Here is a 12,318-nt window from a genome sequence, read left to right on the forward strand (position 1 = left end):
TGGCTAACCATTCTGGGCCCTATCTTAGGAGTCATGACTCAGTAAAAAGTCCCATTTCAATCAATCTATTGAGGAAATCAGGAATTTTGCCAGAGTAAGGACTGCAGGGTCAGATCTTCTATATTGTGCACTCACCATAGCTACTGACAACATTTATTTTGGTTCAATACTTCTTGCCACATCTTTGCTCCATACCTCTGCCTTAAAGTTTTAGCCAACCTCAGCACCAGAACAGCTAGGTTTTTTGTTTTGTTTTTTAAACGTGTCTAGCTGCATACAAATAATATTTAGCTAACCAGCTGTGGAAACCAGCCCAGAAATTTTTAAATTTTAGTAAGGGGGGAAACATATCAGTTCATCTCATAATGAAGATCATATGTGAAAACATTTTAAATAATGGCTAACTGCTGTGTGCTAAGATTCTAGAGCTTAACATGCTTTAAGCACAAATAGTGATTTGCCTATTGAACATGACACTTCTAGAAGAGAGGGTCCATTGCACTATTTTTTTCTTACACAGTGTGAACTCTGCCAGCTAGCTTACTTGTACATGAATACGTAACCTAAAAATTCATTTAGCATCTCTACCCCTTCCGATTTGCTTTCTGGCTATTATTTAAAAAAAAAAAAAAAAAAAAAAAAAACAGATGGAAGAACCAGATTACTTCCACATATTTTTGTCATTGTTTGATTTCTTTAAGAGAGATATCATAAGCTTTTGGTATTTTAAGGCTTTGACTTGATGGACACCATTGTCACAACATACTACCTCTGTGAGATCATCTCTCAGGATAAACTATACTTGAATAAGAGCGGGACAGATGACCACAGGTGTTTGGAAAATAAGTGATGCAAATAAAAGTGACTATTTTCATGGGAGCTCCTGTGAAACCAGCACACAGAGCTGGTCTCACGGGAATCCCAGGGGAAAGGGTGCACCTGCTGCTGTAATATGTCCTCCCTAGTACCATGACAGTTGTAAATAACCCTATGAATAAAAAAGAAAAATCACCTCTACCAAACTTAAATAAAAAACAAAACTCTCCCTAAGCAGTAATCAAACTATCTAGTCCTTGATGTAAAAGCCCTGATGTCTAATACTAGTACCACAGGAGTACTTTCAACTCTTATCTCCAAAGAATCGAAGAAACACCAGACTACTAGCAGAAAACAGAACAGTGCACCAGTCTCATGTGAGCAGATACAGCCAATTTAAAATATAAAAGCAAAGGCTACAAACATGATCCAGCTACAAACATGCTCCAACACACACCAAAATGCCTGAAATGGAATATTCTATTGTGATCAAGGCTGATCTATTGCATGAGGTACTGCACTCAATATCCAGAATTTAGAGGCTTCGGAACAACCTATGTAATTGGCAGAACATCCCTAAATTTTTCATAATGGCAACACAATCTCTCTTGGCAAATTGAAGCCTTGTTTGTGTAATGCATAATAAAGACTCACTGGGATAATTCTGTCCTTGGTTGGGACTGACTGCATGTAATTGAGGGAAGAGTTGAGTTGGGCTTTGCTACGTCATTCTAACAGGTGGAATCCTGTCTCTTTCATGTGCAGCAGTTTTACCTTTAGTCCTCTGAAAAATATACAATGCCATGCCAATTCATTGCAGGTCACTGGTAGTGGCACCAATGATCTGCAAATTCTATATGGAATGAGCTTAAGAAAGCTGTTCAAAGGCCACATATAAGAAAACCAAGCCACAAAATTCTAAAACTTGGCCATTACAAACAGTTCTAGGTTAAGGAAGAGATTTCAAAGGCACAAATGAGAGCTAGGCAACCAACTCTCTTTGAAAGTCAAAGTGCACCTAACTTCCATATGTGTCTTTGAAAATCTCCCCCTAAAGCAGCATTTACACAGTAAAATTCTACTTCAAAAAAAGTAGATCAGCAAGTAAATCCTTCCTATAGAATTCCTCTGCCTGGCTCTGCCCCAATATTTTTTGTGCATCTTCTGGTTTCTGCAGTTATTGATGTCAGGTTCATGGTGCTCCTCCTGTTCCTCTCCATCTTGGCTAGCATAGTTGGGAGGGAGCTCATTGTGTCAATCAGATCTATTCCAGGCAGGCTTACATGACTTGATGTTAAATAATGTCACCAGGAGGTAAGGTACCAAAGTTGTTAACATTGGCAGAGCTGAACTAACATTAGCAGCAGTGGAAATTTTTTAGAAAATGTCCCTATGAGCAGAGAGGGCCAAATGAAAAATAGCCTGTAGTTAACCAACAAATTGAGCACAGATGACACACGAACAAGCTACTGTGACAATGTGTTCCTGGAAACGGGGAATGTCCCTGTTCCCCCTCCTGCTTTACAAGAGCAGGTGCTTAGTGCTAGCTTTTGTAAACCTTTTCACACTCTGGGGCCAACTGAAGGAAACATCAATCAGTCAAGAAGAACACCACCACCACCCAGCTCTTATCTAGCACTTTTCATACATAGATCTCAATGTGTTTTATGAAGAGAGATAGTACTAGTAAGCAAAACAGACAACAGGCTGGTCAAGATGTGCATGTCTAGGACCATTTCTTGAGCAGACTCATGTTGCCATACTGCCTCCCAAAAAACCTCCCAGCAAGCCTGTAACCCAGCAGTATGGGTCTTCTTTCCCTAGCCACACCATGACTGCTAAAATCATCATGCACACACCTTCCAGGCATTCCACCAAAACCATCTCTATGCTGTCCTCTTCCCTAGCTACAACTGTCTGGGTTTTACGTTTTTAAAATCTAGCAACTCTACCTTGACAAAACAGAAAGCATTACACTCCCCAGCTCCTTTCAGCTCCGTGAATGAAAATCTTGAGCTCCTATAGTAAAGATCTGACAAAAGGGGTTCTGTTTGAGTTAAATTCATTATAGAAAGATTCATGTTGCACAGATCCTACTGAAAGAAAAGTGAAAAAAACAATCTTAAATTTATAAAAACGCTTGCTCCCAGGGGTTTCCCCCCCCCACCCCAAGAGTAAATCTTCAGTTTCCACAGACGCAAAATCTGGCAGGAAGTCAGAGAGAGACGGTGGTGATTAGTTTCAAAACCAAAAAGGTGGTTTTTTTGGAGGGGTGGGGAAGGGTAGAGACAGATGGAAGGAAATTCACGGTACTTTTTTGAATGCTGCTTGTAAAACTACATTAAAACAAATTAGCCTCTGAACTTTAAATTGGCTATTTATACATATGCTTTTCCTGTCAAAGTAAACTGACAGATACATTTTTGTAAAATTAGACACATACAAACAGCCCAAGATAGTAATATTTTCCAAGTGACTGTCTACTTTTGAAAGATATGGACAATGAAGATCTTAGGATTCTTTGTTTAGAAAGATGTGTAAGTATGTCTGTCTGTTCCTGGAAAAACTATGTGTAGAGGAAACTGAACAAGATAGCCAAAATAGCATCAGGAATTAGGCCCTAGAGAATGTTTATTTTGCCCAAAGTGAAAAAGTTATGATCTGTGCCAGGACCAGCGGATCACTAGGATCTTAGTGTGACAGAACATCTGTGTAACTCTAGCCTACTTGAAACAGCGGGACAAAGGACTAGTAACACTCTACGAGGAAACAAATACATTTGACCTGTGATAGAAATGTCACACAGTGTGTGGGAGGGGAATCTACCATACTACTGTACCTGAGGAAATCTACTCAAACCCACTCAACATTGCTAATATTCTGAGTAACAGAGTTCTTATCAATTATGTCTACATGTACACTGCGAGCGAGGGGTGTGATTCCCAACTTGTGCACACATTCTCGTGATAGCTCTCACTGAGCTAGCACAAGTATAAACAGTAGTGCAGCTGCAGTGCAGTGGCAGCACCATGCTAGCTACTCCAGTACAAACCTGCCTGAACCACCGGGGCATGTAATCAGGCCCGCTAGCATGTACCACCACTGCCACTGCCTGTGCTACAGCAGCTACACTACTATTTTTAACATGCTTGCTCAGATGAGAGCTAGCATCACAACCCTAAGCTCATAGCGTAGACGTAGCCTGAAGGACAAGTAGAAGGACAAAATGGGAAAACAATATAATTAACCAAAACAAAAAGCATGTAGAAGCCTTACCTGCATGATCCAGCACAGGGCTATTGGCACCCCAGGTTTGGTACAACGAAGCAAGGTCCTTTGGAATGTAGGTCTTAAAAAAAATGTCCAAACGTTTCTCGTGCCCCTCTGATGCTGGTTCTTGTTTGATGGAGTGTAAAGCTGGAGAAGCTCCTGCTGTGCTAGGCTGAGGCTGCATTAGTGGACTCGCTCTTGTTCCTGTTGTGCAGTTTGCCAATGTCCTCATCTCATTCCCAGCCTTGGTGTGAGATTCCCATTGAGGCACTGACTGATCTTCATGTTTAGTGTACTGCTCAGTTTTACACAGAGGGTGATACTGAGGCGGTGGGTTGAATTTGGCTTTTATCGGGTCAGATGCACAGTGCTTACTTGAAGGGTGAAAACCAGCACTTCCTTGGGGAATCATATACTTCTCTACCTGTTTACTGTTGGCAGGCTGTGAGGTGGGCCTTGATACGACTGTCTGGGTGGGTGTTAGGCTTCTGCTAAAGCTTCCCGCTTGCATCAGTTTGGAGTTTACTTCATATTTAGCTTTAAGCTGAGGTTGTTGTGCTGCTATACTGTGCTGCTCCTGGGTATGGTTTGATTTGGGCTGCCTGTACCCATCAAGACCTGACGACCGTGAACCACAGTGGCCAAATGAATGGCTGTCCTTAGACTGATGCATACTACCAGGCTTTGTAGTCATCCCAACAGGGGAAGAATTGCTTTTGGATCCTGGCAACGCACTTGGAACTTGAGTGCGTGTAAACCTGGCAACAGGCAAAGGTGGGCATTCTTTACCACCAAGGGATGGAGGAGGACCAGTGCGTCCACTTCTTGCCAGAAAAACCAAGTTGTTTTTTATACTCTTGAATCCATTTTGTTGAATCCATGGTGGAGCCATCGAGTTACAGCTGACTTTGTGCCAAATTTTTTTGTGCATCCACAGGACTTCAGGGTAATAGGTCTTATGATTGCAGTAAGGACAAGGGTGGACAATCAAATCAGCCTGCAAAGATGAGGTAAAACCCTTATTGCATGAATCAGCCCTCGTTGATTTTTCACTTAAATCTAGTGGAACCATTTCTTGTGCCTCTCTCCCTTTTTCGAGAACAGGGTGCTCCCTGCACAAGTCTGAGAAATTTTCTTTAGGGTGACCAGCCTGCTTTTCCAATGAGGTTTTCAAGTCTACTACCGCATCTAAAGATGTCTGGCCCACTCCTGAAGCAAAGTCAGCAGTACTACTGGAGCAAGGAAGCTCTTGTCTAGGTTGAAATGCTGGCATCTTTAAGTCTGAAGAATTTCTCTGAGCTTCATACTTTGAAAAAGGCCGTTTGATATTGTTTTCCAGGGTAGATACCAAAGTTGATAGCTCTGGTTTAGATTCATTGACATCTTTTTCTCTGGCATTGTCCCTTCCAAATTTAGGAAGCTCTTCTACCTGAGATGTTACCATTGCCCCCTCTTCGGAAAAACTGCAGTGGTATGGCTTTTTACCTGAACAGGACAATCAAAAAACAAAAATTACCAACTTATGTCAAAACCAAGAAATCAAATTCAAGATTAAAATAAGATACACAGACACAGAGAGACAGAGAAAGATGGGGGAGCAGGGGGAAGCAAACTTGAGGCAGTTATTCTGTTATTAAGTGTCCTATAAACTAAATGTATTATAAAACCAAGAAAATCATTGTAATAAGACACAATAGCTCAATTTACTTTGAAAGCATCACTCTGAAGTTTGGATAAACTATCTAATGATGCATGTTCATGACATTTTAAAAGGAAGAACAATTTGATAATCCAAACTTGTTAAAATTCAGAGAGTGAGAGAAAGATAAACAAATATGCAGCCATTTAATGCTTTAACAAAAATAAAGATAATGGAGCCAGATAAGACTGAACTAGTTAAAGGTCTGTCACTGTTTCACTGTTTCCATTACAAGCCTCTATTTTCAAAGGGTTTATAACTCAGCCATAAAAATCGGCTCCACACTGAAACCTAGCATATAAAGGTCTTATATAAGTACTGCAGCACATATGGCATATACCATAAATCCTTCTCTTAACAGAGACCTTTGCAATACCCAGGTATAATAGGATGAGGTAAAGACAGCCTACATTCTGAATTTCCTGGGTTTTGTCAGTTTAAAAGCAAATGCAACTTTATTTTAACATAGTTTTATGTTTGTGTTGAATTTTAGGTATGCTTGTGACTGCTGAATTTGCTGATCGGTATGGATGCCTAAAATACCTAACTAAAACAAGATTTTCAATTTTCTGTTTTCTCTTTCCTTTTTTCCATTCTTCCTCCCATCCTCAGACATGCAACGAAAGTAATATTTTATCTAAGATATAGTTCAGAAATGGAACATAGTTGGTAGATTTTATAGAAGTTCAGGGGGAAAACAGCATGATTAGATTACTTAGAATGTTCCTCAACTCCAATAGTTCTCAAAATGCTTATCTTTAAGAGCTACTGATAAAGTCTTTGAATCCCTCCAAATCAGTTCACAATCAATTCCACAGAGGTTTTCATCACAGCAGTAATGCTTACTTCACTGAATCCATTTAACATGTAACAGAATTGAGTCATCTGACAAACTTTCAGTTTCAATTAACATGGAGTTAATGAGCCACTGTTAGGCAAGTGTAAGGGGACCATGTTCCATCTAAAATGTCAACAATCCAAAGTGATCACCATAACTGGGGGAGTAGTGAAGATGGGGAATGAGTGAGCTATTCTATAGTTGCATATCCTCTCACATCAACTCATAAAAGCCAATGTTTTAGAAAATCAAGCACTGTTTAATATAACATTGGCGCCATAGGCATTATTCTAAACTTGCACAATGTAAAAAGTATGTTTTAGGCTGAAGTTTCATTGCAAATAAAGTCTATTTAGCCTCAACTTTAATTCAGGCAAAAAGTCTTAAGCTTTTGTTAATTCAGTGTAATTAGGTTAAAAATAACCCATAGATTTGCAATCTTATAAAGGTTGAATGCTCACTCTGTTAAGATCATTTTTCTTTCAAATTCTCAAAGGGATAAAGTCTGCAAAAAACTTGTTTTTCCTGTGTTATAGGGAAGGAAGGCCTTCTGAAAGAAAATGAACAATACAACCAGATAAATGTATAATCTGAAACAAAGACACTGCTGCAGGAATGTAATTTGACACTGCACATCTGTGTTATTTTCAAAGCACATCTGTTAAATATTTGTGAACTAGATCTTAGGCTTCCAAATGGTGAAGTCCTTTGACCAACATGCTAAATAATAAATTAAAGTAAATAATAAAACATTCAATTGTAGCGATAAACAATAGAGACTGCACCAGCCTAATGGCCAGGTTGAACGCAACATACAGTAAGTAAGGGGTTCAAGACAGACTGTGGAACTGTTGCTCAATGGGACTGTGGAGTTGGGAAACACTGGCTGCCACTGAATCTGAAATGGATTAGGGTGCTAAATGGACACTTGGGGTAGAAGCCCATTACTACTCCGAAGCTCTGTGCTTGTCTGATACTTCTTGGACTTGATCTCACCTTGGCACAAGTTGTACACCTGGTTATGCCAGCAAAGGTTATGGAGTTGAACTAGCATTGGAGTAGTGATATACTCAATGTAGGATTGGACTTGGGAAAGCACCAGGAGCCTGGGAACAAGGGAAAAAGGTAGTTCTTCCAAACCACCTAACAACAAATGGTACAGATTCAGGGATGGGAGCTCTGGTATAGGCTGTTGATCTTTCTATCCACACTAGTGCAGCTTAGCTACCAGGGAAAGAGGATTGTCTGGGTGAGAAATGCAGTGCAGAATGAAGAAATACATTAAATCATTTATACACTAACTAATGCACAGTTAAGTCAGCACCTCGGGTAGGAAGTGTTCTTTGGCATACAGAATGGTACACCAGGAGGTAAAGAGAAGACTCCGAGGGGCTGATCCTCAGCTGCTGTAAAGGGTCATAGCTCCAAAACACCACTGAAGAGCTTCTCCTAAACATTCCAATTATTCATATTTTCACTAAAAGAATCCCACTAACTCATAAGATGTCTCTAAAATCCTGCAAACTAGGTCAGCTCAGCTGGACCCACAGTTCAGTGCCCACCAGCCTTTGAATAGAAGCCCATTCAGAAGAAGGCACTTTGCTTGACGTGAAAATTTCAGTACTCCAAGAAGCCACTCTTGCCATCAATCACTGGCAATCAGAGCAGACCTGCTTATTCGGCATTGTCATGGGAGAGGCGATCAGGAAAGTGCACAGGCGAGGAGCAAAAAGACCACAAAAGGCGATACAGAAAAAGAAAAGGTGTTTGTGTGTGTGTTTATAAGAGAGAGAACCAAAAAGGAGGAGTCTGATTATTTTTTAAGCCTGAAAATAAAGTATAACTATGAAAAATCCAGGACAAAGCTTATTTTTAGGACCCTAGTAACTGGCATATCGCATCATAGCTGTGGCTCATCTAATCCAGAATCCTTTCTCTGGCATTGACTGGTAAAAGCAGCTTAAGAAGATGATGCAAAAACAAAACAAAAATAACAATAAAACCCATAATGGACGATTACAGAATACTCTACCCATTGGTGAAATTTCTTTCTGATTCCAGACAGCTAGTGATTGGTCTGTGCCTGGAAGCAGGAAGGTTCATATCACTCATCCATTTAAATACTAACTAATAAAACTGTGAATGTTACTGTTCATATATAACTGTCTAAATCTTTTTAAAATGCTACTTTGTCTTGGCCTCAATACTATGTTGTAGCAATGAGTTCCAGAGGTTTATTATGCAGAGATAAAACAAGGCATGCCAGCCCACACTGCTTTATAATGTATGATCCTTTGCAAGATGATTACAAAGCATAGTATTTAACTGGTCTTTGTAGCTTCTTTTTGGATACAATTTAACTGAGATTCAACACCACATAAGGGATGTCCTCAATATGCAGGATGGATGGATACGTTAGGCAAAATACCAGCAGCAACTTTAACAGGTTGGCTCAGGAGCATTTCCATAAGCCAAAATCTATGCCATATATAGACAATGTTTTGCCACTATTCACATGCATGTCCAAGAGATACTTTGGGTCAGTGCAAAGCAAAACACAGCTGTGACACTGTTCTAATCCCCAGACTACTTCTCACTGGCTCTTCGGCTACTAACATTCAGATTAAACTGCAACCCTGCAAACACACGTAACCAATCAGAAGTGAGTCATGGCCTATTCTTCCTCTGTACATAGGTATATAGAAGACAGTATTTGATCTAGTAACAGCTGTAAAACAAAAAATGAATATTTTTGCCTGGTCCCCAGCCCCCCTACCCCAACTGAAACAGGGTACTATTTCCTTAAATCACTGGTTAAAATATTGCTATAGACAGTGCAACGCAGGCATAACTGTTACAAGAAATGTTTGTATTCTGCTCCCTACCAAACCAATATTCAGAACGGGTTGTACATCTGTTTTAACTCACAGGGTTTCTTGTAAAATGAGGAAAAGCCTCTGAAACCAGGCTAAAAATCTGAAGATAATGGAACCACGATCAATATGAAGCACGTGTTTCTAAAGAACTGAACTAGTTAGATAAAATTGACTGCTTTTTCGGATAGCATTTCAAAATTTGGGGATGAAGGAAAAGAGGTAAATGTAATGTATTTAGGTTTCAGTAAAGCATCTGATACAGAGTCTCACTTGGATATGAACACTATCACATAATTTGAAATTTGGCTGAAGACAAATGATAATGATAATGATAAAAGGCCAAGTATCTAGTTTTGAGAAAGTATCTAGATGTGATACTGTAAAGAGCTATATGAGTCCTATTTCATTCAATATTTTCATTAATGATCCAGAAGTGACACTAAACAACATGTTAAATTAAAATTTCAGGTTAAATCTTTTTTTTTTTCTTCAATAGATTCTTAGTTTCAAAAGCCAGAAGGGACCACTGTGATCATCTAGTCTGACCTGCTCTATAACACAGGCCATAGAACTTCACCATATTAATTCCTAGAGTCGATCTTTTAGGAAAACATCCAATATTGGGTTTTAAAACTGGCAGTGATGGAGAATCCACCACAACCCTCAGTAAATTGTTTTAAAATTTGGAGTTGCAAAAACCAATGCAAACAGGGAAAAAATGCAATGGACTGAGAGAGAATAAAAACATGGGCTGAAATTAATAAAATGAGATTCAGCTCAGAAAAAATGCAATCTAAGACATGCGAGGGGAAATTACCAAAAAATCAGATGGCCAGTGGAAGGGACAAATCTGGAAAGCACTGATCCCGAAAAAGATAGATGTAATAGTGGACCCCAAATTAGACATGAGTTTGCAATACATATTTCTTCAGCCTAGCTTTCACAAATAAAAGCATCTGATAACAACCACAAAATATATATTCCCCCTAGGCAGAAGGTGCTGCATGAGACACATTAGTAATGTTGCTTAACGCATCACCCCAATGTTTAGATATCATGGTGATGGGCACATTATAATCCCCTAAATAGAATATAATAGAATGGGATACGGCAGCAAAAAAGTGAATACAATTTTGAGCTGCAGACGCATCACATCTTGGGACAGGATGGCACAATTATTCTTTTCTACATCACTCTAGTTACTGTACATGGAATTGGTACACAGTACTGGACAGTATCAGAGGGGTAGCCGTGTTAGTCTGAATCTGTAAAAAGCAACAGAGGGTCCTGTGGCACCTTTGAGACTAACAGAAGTATTGGGAGCATAAGCTTTCGTGGGTAAGAACCTCACTTCTTCAGATGCAAGTCTTGCATCTGAAGAAGTGAGGTTCTTACCCACGAAAGCTTATGCTCCCAATACTTCTGTTAGTCTCAAAGGTGCCACAGTACTGGACAGCAGTCTACTAGGAAAATACTGACAATCTGGAGGGAGTTCAGAGAACCGCAACAAAATAATTAGGGGGCTGGAGGAAAGGACTTAAGAAGAAAGAGTAAAAGAGTTAAGTACATATAGCTTGGCTAACTGATGGCTAAAAGGGGATATACTAACAGTTTAGGCAGGCAGATAGACTGGATGGCCTGCTAGGCCTTTCCCATCTCTCTGCAAAACAAGTCAAAAACCTTAAAAGGCTAATATCCACAGACCAGAACTGCATTGGAGACAGATGCTAAAACAGGTATAGACTAATCCTGATCATTTCATGCATATTTACCCAACACGTCATCAGCCTTGCTTTCTTATAGAGCATAAGACAATCTGCCATTTGGGTCCCATGATCCTACTTAGCAGTAGGTTTGTCCTGCAGGTTTGACTAGGCTGTCATCAGGGATGTGTTTTCTTACATAAATGTGTTCCCTGTTGCAGAGGGTGCTATTCCACCTGCATAGTATCTGCCTTCTCTTCCTGTTTGTACTATCTCTAACCTCTCCTCTGCTATCCTCTCTTTCAGGGCTTAAATGCAACAGTCATTAGTGAGTGGGCGCAAGCAGAAGAGGCAGCTCCTCAGCAGGAGCGGCGCCAGGGTTTTTGCCACCCTAGGCGGCAGCGTTCCTCCACAGTAATCGGCGGCAGCTCCTCCTTTAAAGCTGTGTTCTCAGCGGCGGGGGTCCTTCCGCTCTGGGTCTTTGGGGCACTTTGGTGGCAGGTCCCGGAGCAAGTGAAGGACCAGCCGCCAAATTTCCGCCGAAGACCTGGAGCGGAAGAAGCTCCCGCCAACAAAATTCCGCAGAGGGCGGAGAAATGCCGCCCCCCACATTCTGCCGCTCTAGGCGACTGCCTAGGGTCACCTAGTGGAAGCACCGGCCCTGCTCCTCAGTACCTCACTTGTCTTTCTAGCAATGATATCAGACCACTGCCCTCTCTAGCATACTGGTAGAGGGGTGGGAGACAGTATTGCACTGTGTAGAATGCAAAATGTGGCTTTTCTTTCCTATCTGCTTCTCTCTCTAGGGCCAGAGAAGGCAGAGGAAAAAGAGAAGGAGACATCATGGTACTGAGGGGAAAAAAGCTACAGCAATGTAAAAAGATAGGTCTGTTGAGGCCTACTCAATATCTACTTGAGCTTAAATACAAAGGCCTCTCATTTCCAAAACAAAATGTAGGACAGTTTGCAAGGGAAAGTCATAACTTCAAACAGTGACATGTTTTCTCTTCAGAATTATTTCATTTTTTTTTAAACTCTAAGAGGCAACATACTTCAAGAACACCATGTGTGTTTAATTTGCATAAATATAACCTCTATTCCTTGTTGTTGAGATGC

At 40.4% G+C, this 12,318-nt stretch overlaps 1 protein-coding gene across 3 annotated transcripts in view; it reads right to left on the reverse strand.

Moving 5' to 3' along the window:
• ZNF516 (zinc finger protein 516) overlaps positions 1–12,318 on the reverse strand; it is a 134,582-nt gene that overhangs the window by 13,916 nt on the left and 108,348 nt on the right. For all 3 annotated transcript variants that reach the window (XM_054018971.1, XM_054018970.1, XM_054018972.1), the window contains exon 3: positions 4,093–5,571. In XM_054018971.1, coding sequence (XP_053874946.1) covers positions 4,093–5,571 — 1,479 coding nt within the window. The remainder of the gene's footprint in view (positions 1–4,092; positions 5,572–12,318) is intronic.

Source organism: Malaclemys terrapin, chromosome 2, assembly GCF_027887155.1.
Source record: "Malaclemys terrapin pileata isolate rMalTer1 chromosome 2, rMalTer1.hap1, whole genome shotgun sequence".
Classification (NCBI taxonomy): domain Eukaryota; kingdom Metazoa; phylum Chordata; order Testudines; family Emydidae; genus Malaclemys; species Malaclemys terrapin.